We start from the raw sequence: 20,353 nt of genomic DNA on the forward strand, positions 1-20,353 counted from the left end.
GGTCTTCATTGCTGCATGTGGGCTTTCTCTAGTTGCGGTGAGCCAGGGCTACTGTTCGTTGAGGTGCATGGGCTTCTCATTGTGGTGGCTTCTCTTGTTGCAGAGCATGGGCTCCAGGTGTGTGGGCTTCAGTAGTTGTGGCACGTGGCCTCAGTAGTTGTGGCTTGCACTCTCTAGAGCACAGGCTGCGACAGTGAGAGGCCCGCGTACCACCAAAAAAAAAAAAAAAAAAAGATATTTGCATTTGTATAGATTAAAAAAACAAAAATCTGTAAAAGTTTTTAATGACGACCCTTGTCTGATTTTTTTCAAAAGAGGGATATTTATTTGAGGAATAATTGTGAAAATTTCTTTTTCATTAGAAATTAATATTGTTCCCAGAACTGTCTCTATATTATCTCATTCTTACTGTCAAAATAATAGTCATTAGATTAAGATGTATCCAGGAATTTGGGGCTATCAGAAAGAAGTCACTATCCTCTGAAGCCATGTTTGCCATAAAAATGAAAGCTGGTCTGTTCTACTGTAGTAACCACTTGAATTGCTAAAATGCAACCTCATTTAAGATCCATGTAGAGTAAATTTAAAAAAACAAAAAAGTGTTTTGCTTTGGAAATTATCAGGAAAAGTCAGTGTTCTCCTTTTTTCCATCTGGGCACTAAGGTTTCTCAGAGTTGAGTCTTCAACTCTGATCAAGCACCGTTTTGATGCTGCACTAGGTAGAGTCCAGCCATATTTATGGAATCAATTCTGTTACATACTGTTTCAATATTTCGCAAAGATTTACTTTCTTTTTTCTCTCCTATTTTAGTGAGACTCTATACAATTTCATTTCCCATATCAAAGAAAGCATTAACAGGGTAAGTATGCCACATTTCAAGGCATTAGAACATCTTGCATTTTAAGAAGTTTAATAATTATATTGTATTGACTTCTGTTCGTGTAGAATAGCAATATTTTAACTACCCTTTTTTATCATTAAATGACAGTTCACCAAGTTAATAAAATAAGGCAACAGTCTGTGAATTATTTCCTAATTTTGGGTTTCTTAAGTTACAGACATCTGTGGAAAAATTTGAGGAACATCTCAATTCCAGAAGCCAATCTATTTTGGATTCTTTGGAAACTGTGGCCAAGACATGTGAGTGTCGAGTTTAAGGTTATCAGTAGGGGGCACTGGTGAGCAGTGAATGTGATTTCTGACCCTAGCCAGATTTCTGCCAGTGGTGAGGTTCCATACAGTGTTTCAAATGAGAAAATGGGTACATAAGATTAGCCCTGAAGAGATGTGGAGCTGAACTAGGTAGTGGGCTTCACCTCTATATGGGAATGCCCTGGTCCCTCTATGCCTTTTCTGGAGCACCAATCCTCCACCCAGTAACCCTGCTGCCTCAGGACAGATAGTTCAACCAGGTTTCTCATCTCACTGCTTGAAGTGAATCAAGGGCATCCCTGGTTCTCAAATGAATTGCTGGCTGTGCTGTCTATAAAGGCTCTCTTGCTCCCTTAGGACTTAGAAATAAAGACAGTGCTCCTTTAGGAGTTAGAAATACTCTAGTCACCTACTGTTCTTCTTGCTTCCTTCATTTCAATGAGAGCTGTTTTGTAGTGAATCACAGCATCTTTCTCAATTTCAGTTACAGTCTGTGGTTTGTAAAGTCCTCTGCTCTGCCAATTAGTGATTTACATTTAGGTGAAACCATGGTTCAGGCCCTTATTTGACCATTACACACGTCTCCTTAGGTGAACACTTCCCTGGAACCAACAGCTTCTCAGCTAAACAGCAAGATGATGACTGCATGTGCACTTGTTTGCATTTGTCTGTGTGTTTATTTTTTATTTTAAACAAATTGAAGTCAACTTATTCAAATGCCATGGGATGGATTGCTCATGATTTACAAAAAGTAATGCCTTTGTGTAACTTAGAAATTAATCCCCATCTGTCTACAAAGAAGCACTGTACTGTCTGCTGGCTTCCAACCTGAATATCCCACACACAGGGCAACTGTGCATCTGCTTGGAAACCAGTTCTGGAAATAACTCATTTTAAGTGTGCAAGGAAAGCACTCTCTTTACTTGTTATGTTTAAAACTGGGTGAAGTACAAAAAGGAGAATTGCAGCAAATGTGTGGCATTTAAGGCCCAGAATAGGGAATGGAAGTGCTCAAGGCCCCAACACAGAATGAAGGCAGAGAGAGGAGTAGAACTGAGTCTGGCTTATAGTAGGCATGGGGATCCTGATCCTTCACCCCTGACGGTTTCTTAACTTTCAGAGCTTAAGACTCAAGAGAGCCACATTGATAAGGCAAACAGTAACAAACACTGTGGCACTACATTAATTAAAAGCCAGGTTGTTCTTAAAAATAGGCACAAGGAGCCTGTCCAGAATCATTCCCTTTCTTGGTAGGTAGTGATCAGGAGCAGGAAGTTAGTCATTGAGAGAGGAACCAGGCAAATCCCCTGTCATATAGCTAGGCCCAGTCCAGCTAGCCCAGAGCACTGAACTTGCCAGTCAGTGCATTCTGCAGGCTTTCAGTATGCACTCACTGTGCTTGTAAGGGAAGAAGGAAGATACTATGTGAAAGCACTGTCTTGGGTTATTATGTAATTCATACCTTCACAGAATGAGGTCATGAAATCTTTCCCCAGTCACATTCTGCCTGTACAACGAGAAGGATCACTCAAGGCCATCTAACCTAACTCCTCTTCTTCTTCAGCTGAGGACACCAAGGACCAGAGTAATAGAATAAATTACCAAGGGCATCCACATCTCACTTTGTCTTGGGTTTAGGTGGGGTAATTAGTAGAAAGCAGTACTTTCACCTAATACATATAAGTTCTATTGAAAAATATGGTCATTAGGAGAATAAAAAGGAGGGGCCACTATCAAAATCAGAGAATGACTCTTTTGGAAAATAGATAACTCCATACGTCAAAATTAATTCCATATGAATCAATATATTGTGTGGTGATTAAATCATTAAAAGAACTGTAAGAAGCATGAGCAACATTTTTATAATTTTAGAGTGAGAAATGCCTTTCTGAGCAAGGCACATATAATTGTTGAGCAGAATGAGGTCCATCTATATGAACCATGTTGGAATGGAAATATTTATTAATTGTTAAATGAAAACAGCAAGGTACTGCTTATGTGCACATAGTTTGCTCCAGGACACATCTTGTGGAGGAGTGAGATCAGTCAGTGAAAATTGGGAAGGGTATCCTGAGAAAAAGGGGGACTGAGCAAACTCCTCTTGTACATGGAGGCTTCCAGACCCTTTCTCAGGCGGCTTTCATTAGCACAGCAGGGAGAGCAAAACTAGAGTTAAAGGAGAATCACTGGCCATTAGTGGAAAAGCATCAGAATATGACCTCATCTCAATGGAGCCCTTGTCAAATCACTAAAATAGAAATAAACAAAATCATCTTCGAGGACAGAGACAAGGTGGCAGCGAGTAGGAGGACCTTGAGCTCACCTCCTCTCATGAGCACACCAGAATCACAACTAACTGCTGAACAACCATCGATAAAAAAAGACTGGAATCTACCAAAAAAAGATATTCTACATCCAAAGACATAAAGAAGAAACCACGAGACGGTAGGAGTGGCGCACTCACAATATAATCAAATCCCATACCACCCGGGTGGGCGACCCACAAACTGGAGAGTAATTATATCACAGAAGTTCTCTCACAGGAGTGAGAGCTCCGAGCCCCGTGCCAGGCTCCCCAGCCTAGGGGTCTGGCATGGGGAGGAAGAGCCCCCAGAGCATTTGGCTTTGAAGGGCAGCAGGGCTTGATTGCAGGCGCCACAGGACTGGGGAAAACAGAGACTCCACGCTTGGAGGGTGTGCACAAGATCCTGCACGCACCGGTGTCCCAGGGCAAAAGCAGTGACTTCACAGAAGTCGGCGCCAGACCTACCTGCTGGTCTTGGAGGGTCTCCTGGGGAGGCAGGGGGCGGGGGTGGCTATGGCTCTCTCTGGGGTCATAAAAGCTGGTGGTGGACATAGCAGGGACGTGAACTCTGTCTGGAGGCAGACATTTTGCGGCCATGGCACCGAGACCTGGCCCCACCCAACAGCCTGTAAGCTCCAGTGCTGGGACGCTGGGACGCCTCAAGCCAAACAAAATCATCTTTTTTCTAAAAAATATTAATTAATTTATTTATTTTGGCTGCACCGTGTCTTAGTTGTGGCAGGCTGGATCTTTAGTTGTGGCACACAGGCTCTTAGTTGCGGCATGCATGCAGGAACTAGTTCCCTGACCAGGGATCGAACCTGGGCCCCCTGCATTGGGAGTGCGGAGTCCTACCCACTGGACCACCAGGGAAGTCCCTAAACAAAATCATCTTCACAAGAAAACAGAGCTATTGGCAGTGCACTCAGCGGTCCCTCAGATCTGTCTCTTACTTCAACAGTGTTTGGATGGAACAGATGCAGGGATGCCCCTTGCTCCAAACTCTGACCAACCCCCATCCTTTTTTCCAGTCACAACCTTCTCAATCAGCCACTCAGCTATCCTCGGCCACCGGGACCAGGCAACACCATTTTTTGAGCTTAACTCCTTATTACCCATCAACCATGAGCTCCCGGATTCGTCAGAATTATTCCACCAAGGTAGAGGCTACCGTCAACTGCCTGGTCAACATGCATCTGCAGGCCTCTTACACCTACCTCTCTCTGGTAGTGATGATGTAGCTCTGGAGGGCATGGGCCACTTTTTCTGTCAACTGGCTGAGGAGAATCGTGAGGGCGCCGAGTGTCTCTTGAAAAGGCAAAACCAGCACAGCGGCCGAAGCTATCTCAAGATGAGTGGGGTAAAACCCAGGACGCTATGGAAGCCGCCATGCTCAGGGAGAAGAACCTGAACCAGGTCCTTGTGGACCTGCACGCCCTGGGTTCTGCCTGCGCAGGCCCCCACCTCCGTGACTTCCGGGAGAGCTGCTTCCTGGAGGAGCAGGTGAAGCTCATCAAGAAGATGGCGACCACCTGACTAATCTCCCCAGGCTGGCTGGTCCCCAGGCTGGGCTGGGCCAGTATCTCTTCGAAAGGCTCACCCTCAAGCATGACTAAGAGCCTCCAGAGCCCAGCGGCCTCTGAGGAGCCCCTCTGGTGTCAGGGCTTCTGCCTGAAGCCCCTCTCTGCAGCCACTAGGCAGCTTTTTAACCACCCTGGACCCCTCTCCCAAGCCTTGGACCAAATGGAAACAATAAAGCTTTTTGCAGAAAAAAAAAAAGAAAGAAAGAAAGGGAGGGAGGGAGGGAGAAAGAAACTAGAGATATTGTCCAGAATATGGAAGTGGATTTTAAACGGCATTTTTACTAAAAAGCTAAAAATTTGTTTATAGACAAAGCAGAAATGAAATGAGTCTCCTTCTAGAGAAGACACACACACACACACGCACGCTTGCATGTGCACACACACACAGGATCTATTACCTAAACGTGGATATGCACATGTATTGATACAAAATTCCAGAAACTGCTCTTAACGTTAAATCCAGGAAGCGGGACCAAGATCTTCATGGGAGAGATTCGATCATTTTTCATTGTATGCCTGTTTATACTGTTATAGTTTTGTTTTGTTTTTGGCTGCGCCATGCAGCATGCAGGATCTTAGATTCCCCACCAGGAATCGAATCTGTGCCCCCTGCATTGCGAGCACAGAGTCTTAACCACTGCGCCACCAGGGAAGCCCCTGTTATAGTTTTTAAAAGAAAAAATTCAATAGACTTTGGAAGTAATACCTCAATACAAAAGCTCTTTAAAGGAGAAGACCCTGAACATATGTTTCCCAAGGACCAAGAAAGAATATGTGGGACCACAGACTGATGCTTACTGAGTACTGAATCTAGAATTGAACACTTTGCTTGCCTTCCTCATTTTCTGTTCCTAAGAAACATTGATATTTAGGAACTCAACTAGGGTAGGACAATTACATTTGCTTTCTACTACAAATATCAACATGGATGTCTGGAAAAATATTTCACTAATTGAGTTTAGGGGCAGGAATCCAGTACTTGAAATATAAGTAAACACCCTTTTTCTAATTGCTTGACACATGGAATTTAACTTGTGTTAAGTAATAGAAAACTTGCTTTCTAAAAAAATTCTTACATTTTTTATTGTGGTAAAATACACATAACATAAAATTTACCACTTTTTACTTTTTTTCCCCCAAGACCACACTGGCTTGTCTATTCCTAGTCATCACAGGCTCTTTCTTGCCTCTGAATTTTGGCACTTGCTGTTTCCTCTAGCTGAATAACCTCTCCCTAATCTTTGCAGGGCTAGCTGCTCCTTATCTTTCTGGTTTCACCTTACATGACTCTTATCTCTGATGACCTTATCTAAAGTAGGTGCCCCCACCCTCTTATTTTTATTATATTTCCTATTAGAGCACTTATCACAATTTTCATTTATTAATGTGCATGTTTGTTTACTTGTTATTTTTTTCTTCTTCAAGACTGCAAAGTTCATGTAAGTAGTTTTGTTCAAGATTGTTTCCATGCACCTAGCACAGTGTCTGATAATAAACCTTCAGAAAAAACTGTAAATCTCCAATTAATATGTTCAAACACATTGGGGAGTCTTTCTGTTTCACTTTTTCATTAGAGGTGTCCTGCCTGGAGCTCAGCCTCCAGCTCCAGATTGGGCAGGCTATGCTTTATGTCCTCTTCTTAGGACTTCACCATCATTCTGAGGATCCTTTTTTTTTTTTCTCCCATTCCTGAGGGATGGAAGCAGGAGTACTATAAACCAAGGGAACAGCATGTTCAAAAGCCAATGGTGAAGCGCTTCCCTGGTGGTGCAGTGGTTGAGAGTCCGCCTGCCGATGCAGGGGACACGGGTTCTTGCCCTGGTCCGGGAAGATCCCACATGCCGCGGAGCGGCTAGGCCCGTGAGCCATGGCCGCTGAGCCTGCGCGTCCAGAGCCTGTGCTCCGCAACGGAAAAGGCCACAGCAGTGAGAGGCCCCTGTACCGCAAAAAAAAAAAAAAAAAAAAAAAAGCCAATGGTGGAAGAGAGATTGCTTAGGCAGAACTCAGAGATGCAGAGGATAGTGAGTCAAAGGGAAGTGAGCCTGGGTCTTGTTAGCCAATTTATTGAAAGATTTGGACTTCATCCAGTAGCCTGTGGGGTACCATTGAATGTTCCAGTGACCATTTTAGAGGAGGCATGATCATATCTACATTCTAGAAAGATCACTCTGATGACAGGGCCAAGAAGGCTGGCCAAAGAGGACGTTGGTGCCATCATCTGGGCAGCAGGTTTCAGAGTCCCCAGCAGGTGCTAAGGTTGAGTCTGCTTTGGCCAGGATGTTCTCAGGGAGGGAGGGAAGAAGAGACAGTGGAGGAACCACCCTGTTCTTGCTTTCTCTCTCCTCACCAGGGCTGATCTGGATGGTTAGAGTTCTGGGTGTTGGCAGAGCAGGCCCTGGTAGCCCGTGCCGGGTTCCAGCTTCTCCCTCTCCACGACTATGGCCTGGGCAGGGTGGGGCATACCATAGTCTTCATGTGGTGAATTGTCATTGTTTTGTATTTAGTGCAAGAGACCACGAAGGCCCAGAGTGATCTGGTGTTGGAAAGAGTGCGGGACAAATGCAACATGGAACAGGCCATCCTTGAGCTGCAAAAGAGATTAGAAGGTGTAAGTGTAGACCCTGACTCCTTTCCTCAAGTGTCTTTATGGCTTTGTTACTAAGACCTAGAGAGACACCTTTAAAATTGCAAATTTCAGCCAAGAACAGAGGCCACCACAGGCCCCTTGGTAACAGGCCAGGGTAGAGGCCAGCTTCCTTTCCCAAGGTTCTCTGGCATGATGTGGACCCTAGGGACCCTGCTCCAGAGTGTAGCCATGTATCCCCTGTATAGTACCCAGCAAGGGACAAGGTTTTGATCTGCTGGCCCATCCTTTGTTTTGTTCACATGTTATATTGTGCATTCTGAGTTGCACTGTCCGTAACTCCCTTCTTTCTCATTGCCTTTCTTTAGAGACAAGCAGAGTTTATAGAAATGAAGTCCAACCTGAAGCACTTTGAAGTTTTAGTTGCTCAGCAGAGTAAGGACTTCCAGCAGCTGTATGAGCAGCTAGGCCAGCTGAATATGCCCAGTGTCCTAGCAGAGCTTAATCAATTGATCTCTGTCTCTCGGATACCCAGACATGTGAAGGACAGTGCTTCTCAGACTTCACCACCTCTGGCCCAGAGCCTCAGTTTCACCAGGCAGGAGAAATATGCCTCTGAGGAACGAGTTATGTGGCAGGCCCAGGCCCTCCCTGCTGCATGCAATCTTAGTGTGGGCTCCTTGAGGCCTGGGGAGTCTGGCGTCTGGGGTGAGGGAGCAAAGAGTAGTGCTCTCCAAGAAGAGGCTGTGCCGCTGGCAGTTGGAACTGGCAAAAGAAACAGGCAAATCAAGGACAAGGCAGTGCAGACTAACTGCCAGAATTGTGCTATTACTAAAACAGGCTCTGAGAACGATGGCTCTGGCATCCTAGGCCACAAGATGCCTGAAGACAGGGACCTGGTTTCCCAAGGAGCTTCGCGGCTTATATCCCTGGATTTAAACAACTTTGCAACCAGCACTAAGAACACCTGCCAAAAATGTCAAGCCAAAGGCATGTTTTCGTGTAACCCTTGTGAACAAAGGTTGGTGACTGAACAGAAAGGCAGAACTGTAGAAAGAGGGGGGAAAGGCAAGAAGCAGCATCCCAGGAAAGCCCCCAGAAGCAGGCTCCTAGCCAGGAAGCAAGAACAAACCCCAAGCAAAACCTGTGCTTCCAATTCTAAATATCCTCACCCTCCAGTTTCCATCCCACAAAGGCCCCCCCAGGGGTGGCAGGAACCCCTTGCTCAGCCCCTGCATCTTCAGGGCCCCAGGAGCCCCACAAAACCAGTCTGCTCTGCTCTGAGACGAAGAGTCATGCCCAGTAAGACAGCAAGGGCAGTGCAAGGGAATCTCTTGCAGTACAGTGGGCATGCTTCCCAAGACAACAGCCTGCTTTCTCACAGTTCCCAGGGGGACCAACAGATGAGCTGGTTCAGTGACCTCAGCATCAGAAAAGAGCCCCCTCAGTGCAAGGAGCCAAGGAAGAATATGCTCTATGACCTGGGTTTTGATAGCAGTGATGATGGCTTCTGACCAGCCCATAGTGAATTCAGCTGATGGTTTATTGGTCTCAGCTGGAAAGACAAATCACAGAACTTTGTGCTGGCTAACAGCAGAAAGTTCCCAAAGGCCTGCCTGGATCCCTCAGGGTCAGAGGCTATGCTTTGGAGGGAGTGGTGGTCAGTGCAGGGCTGGGGAGCAGATCCAGCATTCTGGGTACCAGGTGCTGCCCATGACAAAGCATAGGGATAAATACACCCTTATTTAGGGGAATGAAATGTGTGCAGAGGTGGTGGTGAGAGCTGGGGCAGCAGCCTGGGTGTGGGGCATAAGGAGGAGGGTGTTGTGTTTGGTAGAAGGAGGGCTGCCTTCCATATGGAATATCCAGTAGCAGAAGGGCTCTCACAAAACTTTTGGTGTGGCAGGATGTCTCCCAAACACATTTTTGGTCTTCAAACATTTCCTTCACATGACCAATATCTTTCTGGGCCTCAGGATTTTTTTAAATTATTATTTGTATCCAGTTTTGCTGTGAGAGCATCTGCATTTTTTGGTCAGTGGAAATATTATAGGGCACACACAAAGTCAGACTTCCTGTGAACAGAGAAATATAAAGCCACCAAGAAAAGAGAGGTGACATGCACCAAATGCCGGGAACCACACTCTTCACAGGCACACGGTTCCATTTTTCTTTCTAGCCGTTTTCCCCTGTCCTGTTTTCAACCACTCTTTTAAAGCTAATGAGAGTGGCTGTGGGCCCTGTATCATTTCTGGAGAGCAGTGCGCTTATATGAGACTTTGGCTTTCTAATTATATCTTGTTGAAGTTTTTGAATTTTTGCAATATATATGTACTTCTTTTGTAATACAAAAAAATCAAAAAATAAAGATAAAACTTTTAAGGTGTGTACCATCTTTTTATTCCTTACGCTTCTCCTAAGATGATTTTGAATAAACCACACCCTACTCAAACTGATTTTTCTTTTCTTTTTTTTTTAATTTTATTTATTTATTTTTGGCTGTGTTGGGTCTTCGTTGCGGTGCACGGGCTTCTTATTGCGGTGGCTTCTCTAGGCACTTGGGCTTCAGTAGTTGTGGCTCGTGGGCTCTAGAGCGCAGGCTCAGTAGTTGTGGTGCACGGGCTGAGTTGCTCCACAGCATGTGGGATCTTCCCAGACCAGGGCTCGAACCCGTGTCCCCTGTATTGGCAGGCGGATTCTTAACCACTGCGCCACCAGGGAAGCCCTGATTTTTCTTTTTTTTATGAAAGTAAAAATCCTCATGGATGGACAGCTTCCAGAATTTGCCTATTATCAAGCCAGTACAGGGTTGAAAATGGGGTGTTTTTTTTTTGGCCGTGCCACACAGCTTGCAGGGGATCTTAGTTCCCTGGCCAGGGATTGAAACTGGGCCACGGCAGTGAAAGTGCTGAGTCCTACACACTGGAACGCCAGGGAATTCCTGAAAATGGGGCTTCTGTGTGGGCCATTATAGAAAGTAATGGTTCCTGATTTCTTATTTTTATATTCTTTATTTTCAGGGTTATGTATCCCACAAAAATCTGGGAGAGTTTAATTTGCCTGTGACACCTTCAGCAGGGCTACCAGGAACCAGCCTAAGGTGCTTTCACTCTCATTTCCAGACCAAGGGCATCCTGCAGTCTACAGCCACAGGCAATGGCAGCAGCCCTCTCTCTTCAAGTCCTAGGAAGTACAGACTTGGGCTCTGCCTTAGGGTGCCCTGGCCTCTACTCTCCCTGTGGGTCTCACTGGATATCTGTTCACCCTGCCCTCTGCCAGCCTCCACTGCCTTCCCTGCTGGTTTTCTCTGCCTGTGCAAGGACGGCACTGGAGGAAGCAGCCCAGCCCGTCCCAAACTGACTACAGGTGACTGTGGAGCAGTTAGCATGAGGCTTGTAGATCAGAGGGATCTGTATCTGGAAATGTTTTATTACTCTAAGTTGAAAGGTTTAGTCATTTTACTTCACAGTTGAGACCCTGTTGAGAGAACTCCACCAGTATTTATGACTGTGGCCTTCTCATCGAAGGGTCTTGTCCAACTTTGAAATGCCAAAGCAGGACCCTCTGTTCTTTGATTCTGCTGTGAGTTATGAAATCCTGTATTTCTTCAAAAGTATTTCATTTTGGGGCTTCCCTGGTGGTGCAGTGGTTGAGAGTCCGCCTGCCGATGCAGGGGACATGGGTTCGTGCCCCGGTCCGGGAAGATCCCACATGCCGCGGAGCGGCTGGGCCTGTGAGCCATGGCCGCTGAGCCTGCGCATCCGGAGCCTGTGCTCCGCAACAGGAGAGGCCACAGCAGTGAGAGCCCGCGTACCGCAAAAAAGAAAAAAAAAAAAAAAAGTATTTAATTTTGTTTAAAGTCAAAGATCAGAGTGACTCAGTGTTACATGAGCTGGGTGTTTTTGTAGAATGAGCAGTAAATTTATCGCCTAACAAGGCTGGGTTAATTAAAATTATGCTGCCTGTCTCTGGCAATCATCAGAAAGGATATTCTGTTTCTTATTTTATTCCTAAGGCTTTTTCTTTTTTTTTTTTAAACTATTGTGTTCCTGCCAAATTTGGTGAGCATGACACAGCCCAGGCACGTCCCTGGAGCACGCAACATTTTTGGCTCTTTGGGTGCTGATAGAGATGTATGTAGCCACACAGGGGTGGATGTGGTGGGAGGTCTACCGGCCTAGGGCCCACCTAGGGGCTCCTCCCTCTATACAACTCCAGTTACAGTCTGAGGATGGAAGTGAAGCCACTTGCAGCACCTAATTGTCTTGACATTCAAGTATCAATTTAAATGTCACCTACAGAGAGGCCTTTTCCTGACCTCTCCTCTTCTGAAGGGGCTCACCCTACTCATTGCCCATTCCCTTACCCTGTTTTAATTTCTCTCATACAGTTCCATCTGAAATGATATATCAGTATTTTTGTGTTTGCCCACATCGCACAGTAGAATATAAACTCCAGAAGCAAGAGCAGCATCTGCCTCGTCCCTACTGTATCCTCAGCATCCAGGAGAGTGTCTGGCACTAGTAGACACTTGATAAATACTTACTGAGAGCAGGGATTTCTTGCTTATCTTTCAAACAGCTCCTAGCAGCCTGTCCCGAAAGTTGGGTCTCCCTGGTATCCCTTTGCAACTTCCCTTCTTTGTCTCAGACGTTTCAAAGGGCTCCTGATGACGTATCTCCTATAAGATGCCCATTCCTCTCTCCCAGGCCAGCTCCCATCCAAAGTGCCCAGAAAACAACAGACTTTTAGCCCTCAAAAAAGATAGTGGTTTCCTACAAGAGCTGAACGTAGTTCTGCAATTGTTTTTCATGCCAGGCCTTAGGCCAAAACTCTTCATCAAATCAGGCATTTTCCAGCTGGCCTAGCATGGAAAGTCCTCCCCACTAGGGCTGGAATCCACTGTCAAACAGATTTCCTGAGTAAAACTTTGTTCCCTCTATAAATATTTAGCTGGAACCTAAAATATTAATGTTCTCCCACATACTCCAGGGAGAAAGCAAATTACCAGTCTCAGGTTGTCTCTAGATGACAGCCTTTCCAATAACTACCCATAATCAGGTGCAGTGGCCTCCCTGGTTTGCTTGCCTAGTTCACTGGCCTTCACTGCCATGTTAAACGTCTTGTGCCTCAGTTAGAGGGAGGAGGGAGATTGGCCTCTTTTGCAAATCCTTTTCATCAATTTCTTTGATCATTAATAGCTCACAACTCCTCCAGTGGCAGGATGGTGTTGCTGCCCTATCAGCACATTCCTGGGTGCAAAGGTGAGGGGCAAAAGTCCCCCAGGTTATCTATCTCCCTCCTCCTTGTCTCCTGACCCCCTTGGAGTCTTCCCTGGGATTGGAAGTGCAGGGTCCAGGAGAATGCCAAGGATCCAGGGCAGGTGGGCCAGGAGATGCCTCCCCCATTCCCCTGGTGAGGGGAGCAGTAGGTAGGGGGAGGGAACCCTGAGACTCAGAGATGAGAAGGTAGGCTTGCATGCCTGATTGTGCTGGCTGGAGCTACACAGAAGCAGGTGCTTACTGACCACAAGTGCCCCCAGAGCTTACCTGGCAAGATTTCAGACTCCAGTCTAGACCTGTGTTGCTAGACAGGAATGTGAGGAACATTGCAATCCAGATGGGGCTGAGGATAGGGTCACTGTTTCCAGCCCTTGGCCACACTTGAATTGTCTTTTTTTTTTTTTGCCACACTGCGTGGCATGTGGGACCTTAGATCCCTGACCAGGGATCAAACCCGCGCCCCCTGCAGTAGAAGCTCGGAGTCCCAACCACTGGACCACTGGGGAAATCCCTTGAATTGTCCTCTTGAAAGAACTGTTGCTGTACTCTCAGGCCTCAGCTGTGGCCTCTGCTCCTTGCTGGAACTTCACTCGGCATTCACTCATCTCTCCTTTTTCCTGTCCCTTCTTCCCCCCACTTTCCCTCCAGACCCCCAGCCTCTCCTAGCTTCTACAGACCAGCTCCTACATTAAGTATTGTTACAAGTCTACCAGTATGCAGACAGAGCTGGTTTCTAGTGACTTTGGCATTGACCCGGCAGCATGTAGCCAGGGGACCTGGAAACCCTTCCTTATAGAACTGGATGGGCCCAGCTTCTCACATGCCTTGTGCTGTAGCTTGAACTGGCAGTTGGTGACTAGCAGGTTCCAAAGCTCCTATTTATTCTTGAAGCTGCCTTGTTTCTATTTTGATTCTGCTAATCCAAATTGCAGTTTGGTGTTTCCACGGAAACAATTCAGGGATTGTTTGGCTTTCCAAGATGAACTGTGGGGGAGAGAACCGAATGACATAAAACATTTTTAGTTTCTCAAACATCAATGTCTCCCCAATAAATCTTTGGTCCCAAGTTTATTAAAATAAATGTTCTAGGCAAAAAATGTTCCAGGCTCCTTTTATTCCTCCAGCTAAATCCCTAGAGACTAACTCCTCAAACCCCTGCTCTGTGCAGAGAAGCACACATCTGCCCGCCACCCTGAAGCAGATGACAAAGGCAGGAAAAGTGTCCTTTGGGCACCTTGGGGAGCCAGGGATGCAGAGACAAGAGTGGGTGTCACCAGGGAAATGACCACATGGCCACCCCAGCTACTCTGGGACTGGCATGCCAGAGGCTCAGGGCTCACCTGTTTTACTAAATAGCTGTGTTTCTACAGTGAGGAAAAGCTCCTCATTTAAGGATTCCAGGATGAATTAGCCCTTTTGGTAAATCTGAATTTTCACATAAAGGCTTTGCTAAAACAGAGGTATATTTGTCTATCCAGCCAGGGAAAACCTGACCCCTCCCTCCTACCCCACCTCTACCCCGGGCTCCGCCCTCATTCCCAAGGGCCACAGTCTCTGCTGCAGGCAGAAGAAAAATCCTCTCATTTCAGTCTTGCAGGGTTAGGGCTAGATCCCCATTCCCAGCACTGAGTGCTGAGAAACAGCTCTGTGAGACCCAGAGTTTCTGGCCCTGAGGGTCCAGCACCCGCAGGGAAGGGCGACCCCCTTGTCAGGGTCCTGCTGAGCACCCACTGGCAGGCCCTGGACCTGCACCAGTTCCTGGAAACTGTGAAGGTCACCTCTGGGCAGGTTTCTGGTGAGGGATGCCCATGGCTGGTTGAACATGAGGGTTTTAAAAAACAACTCTAATTTCTTTTTTCTACAGAAGTGACACATGTCAGCTGCAGATAAATTTAAAAATACAGACAAGAAAAAGACCTAAACCCTCCTTGTTCCTCCATAACAGTTTTCTGCATGTGTGCTCATACACACATTTCACAAACTTGGGATCAACTGCATTTTTAAAACAAATAAATACATCTTAAATTTTGCAATAAATTCAGATTTACAGGAAAGTTGCAAAGACAATAAGTTCAAATATATCCTTCACCCAGCTTCTCTTAATGTTAACATCTTGCATAACTGTGGCATACTTGTCAAAACTAAGAAACTAATAACCATATTAACTAAACTTGAGCCTGTATTTAGATTTGATCCGTTTTTCCATTAATGTCCTCTCTCTGTTCCAGGACACAATCCAGGACACCGCACTGCATTTAGTCATTGTGTCTCCTCAGTGTCCGCTGCTCTGTGACAGATTTTGAGTCTTTCCTTGTTTTTAATGACCTTGACAGTCTTGAGTACTGGCCAGGTATCCTGTAGAATATCCCCCAAACTGGGTTCATCTGATGTTTGTCTCACAATTAGATTGGGGCTGGGAGGTTTTGGTAGGAATACCATGGAAATGAAGCACCCTTCTCATCGTATCCTGTCAGGGGTGGGTGACATGCACAGGACAGCACGGGTGGTGCTCATCTTCATCACTTGGTTAAGTGGTGTCTGCCAGGCTTCTCCATGTAATCTACTATCTTTCCCTTTCCCAGCTCTATTCCTTGGAAGCGAGTCACTAAGTTCAGCTCATCCTCAAGGGGTGGTGACAGGCAGGGGTTGGGGGAGATGAGGATTAAGCCCCACATCCTCTGTGGGAGAGTATCTACATCAAGGCATATTATTTGGAACTCACTGTTGGGAGACCTGGTTTTTTGAATATCAAGTAGCCTGACAACTCTCCCTCCAGATGGCCACAAGCTGTGAGCATTTCTTCTTATTTGCTCCTGTCTCTCCTATTCAGGGAATAGAAAGTGAACCCCAATTCCATAATCTGTGATGTTTATTATCTGCTGCAGGGAGTGAGTGTACGGTGGCTTGGAAGGAGCCTCTGGTTAGCCAGTCCTGCCCTCTACCCCCCAGCGGAGGCCTGTCCCATGAAGTGGCCGGAGGCTAGTTCTCAGGGGCAGGCAAGTGCCCAGTCTCACACAGCTATGGAGTAGATGCAAGGTCTCTACCTGGGGGCCCAGAGGAATCTCCAGACCTGTAGTAAAGGGGTGATGCCAGCTCTGCAGCCTGCCCTATGCTGGATCACTAGCCTAAAATATGGACTGGTGGGGGGTCCTCGGCCCCTGGGACTTCCTCCCAGCTCCTTGGTTTGAGTTTTGGGTCTTACAACAGCTTTGCACCAGACTCCTTACCCCCATACTCCCCTATGCCTAGGAGGCGGGCACTTCCTAGACTCAGCTTCTGGGAGGCATGATACCTTGCCCAACAGCTTATTAGGTTTCCTGAAAGAACATCATGGTTTTGAGAGATCTGTCCAAATAATTTCTGATGATGTCCTTTCTCTCAAGCTGTGGTGGAGGGTTGGCTCCAGCCCAGGAAACCTAATAAGGGATGCTACCAGCCCCTCTGACACAAGTAGGAGGCCTTTGCAGAGGGCTTTGAGCTGGGCAGGGGCAAGGATGGAGGGATTGAGGGTCTGGACACGAAGAGGGCATGAGGCCCGTGCAGGGGACAGGCAGCCTTGTGTGCAAAGTGCGCAAATATGGCAGAGGGTCTGGGGCCAAGGTCCATCTTGACGCCAGTTCCTCCATACAGGCTGAGCTGGCCTGGGATGGGCTGGTCCCAGGGGTACAGAAAGCCCATGCTGGTTGTGGCCCCCGTACTTTATCAGGGGTCCATGGAAAAGAACATGAAGACACACAGCAGAGGCCCAAGACCTGCACCTGCCTTGGGTTCTGGGTATATTGAACATCAATCAATAAACCAGTCAAGATGTTAAAAAAAAAAAGGTGAAAAAAAAAGAAACACTTCAGAGCAACAGAATTAAACAAACAAACTGGGCTCTCAGCTCAAGAAGGGACACAACTGGAAGTTAAAAAGATTGGGGTAATTCAGATTCTGCCAAGCCTCTGAAGAATGTGGCCCCTGATGACAACTGTGACTGCCCTGCACAGACGCCCTAACATCAGACTCCTGCTGTAAAGAATCAAAGCTGAAGTCAACTGTCCTTACTCAATTCGGTATTTAAAAGAGGTCAGCAAATTGTAGTCCTCTTCCAAGTCCAGAACAGTCTCCACGATATTGTGATCATAGAAAGCCTGCTTGAGGCCGCCAGGGTCTGCATCCGAGGCTTCCTGAGGGCTCTCGTCCACCAGCAGGGCCCAGGCTTCCGCCTTGAAGGGCGAATCTTCACAGCAACCACACACACGGTTCAACTCATTTTCAAATTCTAGTTTTCCAGCCAATTCTTCAATAGTTTGGATGCCTGTATGGTCTTAAAAATAAAAACATTCAGCATTACAATTCCAGTGAGAGGTTTCTTAAGACATTTCAGGCACAAGTTAAAAACCACAAATGGGCGGCCATTTCCGAGGACTCTACAAAGCCGGTGTTCCTGCCCCCGGGGCTGGCAGGCTGCCACATTCTAACATGGGCTTGGTGCCCCCCTTCCTAGCTCAGGTATTTATTGAGCCCCAACCATCTCCTTGGTTTCCAAGGAGGGTTTAAGTGGGAGGATACGGAGATGCATGTGTTTGTTCCAGCCCTCAAGAAACTACTCCCTGACCTGTGGGTACAAGACACAGTGTGAGAAAAATGGGATCTTTTGGGTATCAAAATGCTGCCTGCTGGGACTTCCCTGGCGGTCCAGCGGTTAAGGCTCTGAGCTTCCAGTGCAGGGAGCACGGGTTCGATCCCTGATCGCGGAACTAAGATCCCACATGCTGTGTGGCGTGGCCAAAAAATGAGAAAAAAAAAGCTAAAAATAAAATAGCTTTTAAAAAAACATAGTCCACACACAGAATATACAGACGTGTGTGTAGAAAAAGTATCTATGACAGGGTATACAGCACTGTGTTAACAGTGGCTGCCTTTGTGGTGGATGGTGGAATTATAGGGGAGTTTTTGGCTTCTAACTTTTCTTCTAATCTTGTATTAATGCCCCCCCAGCTGGACTACTCTCCTCTACCCCTACCCCCATCTCTGCCTATGCCCTGTTTCCTTCACATCTAAGCTCATCCACCAACAGGGGCTGCTGTCCCTGGCCTCCAAGGATTCACTCTAACTGTACATTTATGAAGTGACTTGACTGATGTGTAACTCCCCCAGGTTATCAGCTCCATGAAGGCTCTCTGCTGTGAGCAAAACAAATCTAACAAGCCAGTGGAAAAGAAATAAGAATTTTTTTTTATAAGATGCTTGCTGACTCAGGGGCCTGTGTGAAGAACCTATCCTTCCAGAGAGAGGATGGACCAGCCCTCTGTACTCACCGATCATGTCAAGCAAATCCTTTGTGACCTCTTGGCTAGAACTGCTGAGTGGCATGTTTGACTTAACCTTCAAGTCTTTCTCCATATCTTTCCTGCAGCCCCCAGGTGAAAAGAAAAAGGTGAGGGATTAGATCCTCTTTCAAGAAAATACTGGAGGGGAATGCAGTGTTAGATAATCTTAAAGACAAACACTCGTACTTTAAATTGTCATTTATGCTGTGATTAGAGGATGACTGGGAACCACTGAATCAGTGAAGTTGACTAAAAGCATCATAATGCCCATTAATGTTTGTGAATATGAGCACAAATATTTGTAGAACTGAAATGATTAAACGGCTTCTTCAGTCTCTGACTACAGAGCAACCAAGATGGCAGAACCTTGAAGTTTCAGCGCATATGGTCCTCCTTGCTTCAAATCAAGGTGCCTAGGATGAGGCAGTTTGCAGCTACCTGGGAGAAGAAAAGGTCTAGGGAAGACCTTATCCCAGGGAAAGCCTAAAAAGCTCTGGGGTGAGGAAGGGGAGCAGAAGCAAGGGTGAAGTCAGGGCCCAGCCATTGATCCGCCTCTCCCCAGTTTGGGGAAAAAAACACTGGAATTAAGATATGTGTTTCTGCAGTACAAAAAATAAGATGACTTTTAAAACTAGGTTCTTTAACATTCACTACCCCTTTTGGTACTGCAGAGTGGTTTCCATGACTGGTTAGACATCCAAGACCCCTCACCCCCTCAAACCAAACACACACACACACATACACACACACACACACACACTTTCTGAAGAACGTTTACAAACTTTCCAAATAAAGTCTTAGAGCTTCAGAGGGGAGGCAAGAGTAGTGTTATGGATTCAATTTAGGATTTTCAACAATTTTTTCAGATATGAGATAACCCTAATTATAGCTATTAAACTATTCAGATTGGAATCACCTTAGACTGTCTTTTCTCCAGTTCTCCCCATCTCCTGCCGCTCTCCAAAACTGTCTTTCAGGTGCCAAAATCGAGGAATGCATCGATATGTTTTCCTTGCTGGTCAGAGGTTTTCTTTTGGGGCATAGAGCACGTGTCTTTGCACTCACGGGTTCGTGGTTTGGTGCAAAGGCAGGGCTCTCATTCCCAGGAGCAAACGGGACAGGAGAGAAAGGAGCCGCAGAGGAGCAGGCTGCCAGCGGGTGCCTCCTGCAGAGGAGCCTGTGCATGGGCAAGGGGAAAGAAAGCGGCGCAGCGTCCAGCTCCTGCCTCTGCATGCCTGAGCACTCCTGGGAATGACTGAGTCCTTCAAAGGCCCGGTCAATGGCTGCAGTCAGCTCCTTTCTGCATCTTCTCAGTTTTTCAGACATCTCCCCTAAAAGCGACCATGTCTTTATTATACAATACACTGGAAATGCACACAGCAACGTGAAAATAATGTTACAGATGAGGTTGTAAACCACCCCCAAATGGAGTATTTGCCACAATTTCCTTAAGTTTGACCCACACCATGGGTCGGAGAGCGGGGAAACGCCCACTCCCGGCGCTTTTTCCTCCGCGGGGTCAGGTGCGGCCCGCGGTTCTCCGGGAGGGAGGAATCGGCAATGGAGCCGGAACCACCCCCCCTCCCCCGGCTCCGGGCCCCTCATCCCAGCCCGCAGCCCCTTCGGTCGCAGGCTCCAGCCCGGCCCCACCCAGCGGCCAGCTCCCGAGCGGAGACCCACAGCCGGGTCCTCACCGAGCAGCCGGCGCTCCCGCACCACCGCCCCTACCAACGGTCGTCGCGCACGTCCTCATCGATCGCGTGTGCCCGCGACTGACAGACCCAACCCCCACGGCTCAGGTTAAAGGTCAGACAAGAAAAGCCCAGATGACCTTGTTCTTTGAACCAACGCAAGGGGGAGCAAGGGCCCCACGCACGAAGGGGACAGTGGTCTCAGGCCTCCCCGCGACAAAGACAACGGCCCTGGGAGTGCGGCCGGGCAGGCATGCGGAGGCCAGACCGCCGAAAGAAAATCGTCTGGAGGGGCGGGGATCTCACTTCTAACGGAAGTCAGCAGCGAGAACGGGAGCCCTTCCCAAGCCCAGGAAGGTTCCCATTCTCGAGCCAACAGGGAGAGAAACGACTGGACGCGACCCAGTACCCAGCGGTTTAGTGTACCAACTTCCAAGTGA

The 20,353-nt window shown here is 47.1% G+C and overlaps 2 protein-coding genes, 1 non-coding gene and 1 pseudogene across 6 annotated transcripts in view; 2 read left to right on the plus strand and 2 right to left on the minus strand.

Moving 5' to 3' along the window:
* Positions 1 to 10,168, plus strand: part of CCDC36 (coiled-coil domain containing 36) — a 28,044-nt gene extending 17,876 nt beyond the window's left edge. The window contains exons 4-7 of the mRNA XM_029241670.1: positions 812 to 860; positions 1,054 to 1,141; positions 7,546 to 7,649; positions 7,994 to 10,168. Coding sequence (XP_029097503.1) covers positions 812 to 860; positions 1,054 to 1,141; positions 7,546 to 7,649; positions 7,994 to 9,139 — 1,387 coding nt within the window. The 3' untranslated portion in view covers positions 9,140 to 10,168. The remainder of the gene's footprint in view (positions 1 to 811; positions 861 to 1,053; positions 1,142 to 7,545; positions 7,650 to 7,993) is intronic.
* On the minus strand, positions 4,259 to 4,331 carry TRNAG-CCC. Its single transcript has one exon. It is a non-coding gene; the product is annotated as a tRNA-Gly (tRNA).
* LOC114906819 lies at positions 4,484 to 5,074 on the plus strand (annotated as a pseudogene).
* CUNH3orf62 (chromosome unknown C3orf62 homolog) lies at positions 7,028 to 20,186 on the minus strand. Of its 4 annotated transcripts, none has more exons than XR_003796536.1 (5): positions 19,139 to 20,186; positions 18,211 to 18,302; positions 16,955 to 17,216; positions 13,732 to 13,891; positions 7,028 to 7,628 (listed from the first exon to the last, which is right to left on the minus strand). XR_003796536.1 is itself a non-coding variant. In XM_029241671.1 (4 exons), the coding sequence occupies exons 1-4, from the start codon at positions 19,825 to 19,827 to the stop codon at positions 13,810 to 13,812; spliced, it is 1,125 nt and encodes a 374-aa protein (XP_029097504.1). In that variant the 5' UTR covers positions 19,828 to 20,186; the 3' UTR covers positions 11,643 to 13,809. The 4 variants fall into 4 exon arrangements, 2 of the variants coding, with proteins under 2 accessions (XP_029097504.1, XP_029097506.1); XR_003796537.1 differs by having other exon boundaries at positions 13,175 to 13,891; XM_029241671.1 differs by lacking the exon at positions 7,028 to 7,628 and having other exon boundaries at positions 11,643 to 13,891.
* Positions 20,187 to 20,353: the final 167 nt, after the last annotated feature.

Source organism: Monodon monoceros, unplaced genomic scaffold (assembly GCF_005190385.1).
Source record: "Monodon monoceros isolate NGI ecotype Baffin Bay Population unplaced genomic scaffold, NGI_Narwhal_1 Super_Scaffold_3, whole genome shotgun sequence".
Classification (NCBI taxonomy): Eukaryota; Metazoa; Chordata; class Mammalia; order Artiodactyla; family Monodontidae; genus Monodon; species Monodon monoceros.

Coding starts and splice junctions, on each gene's coding strand:
- CUNH3orf62 (XM_029241671.1), bottom strand. CDS start 19,827: ATGAGGGGCCCGGAGCCGGGGGAGGGGGGGTGGTTCCGGCTCCATTGC. Junction 18,303..19,138: donor TGGAGAAAAGACAGTCTAAG/GTGATTCCAATC, acceptor TGGGGGCTGCAG/GAAAGATATGGAGAAAGACT. Junction 17,217..18,210: donor GGATTTGCTTGACATGATCG/GTGAGTACAGAG, acceptor TTTATTTTTAAG/ACCATACAGGCATCCAAACT.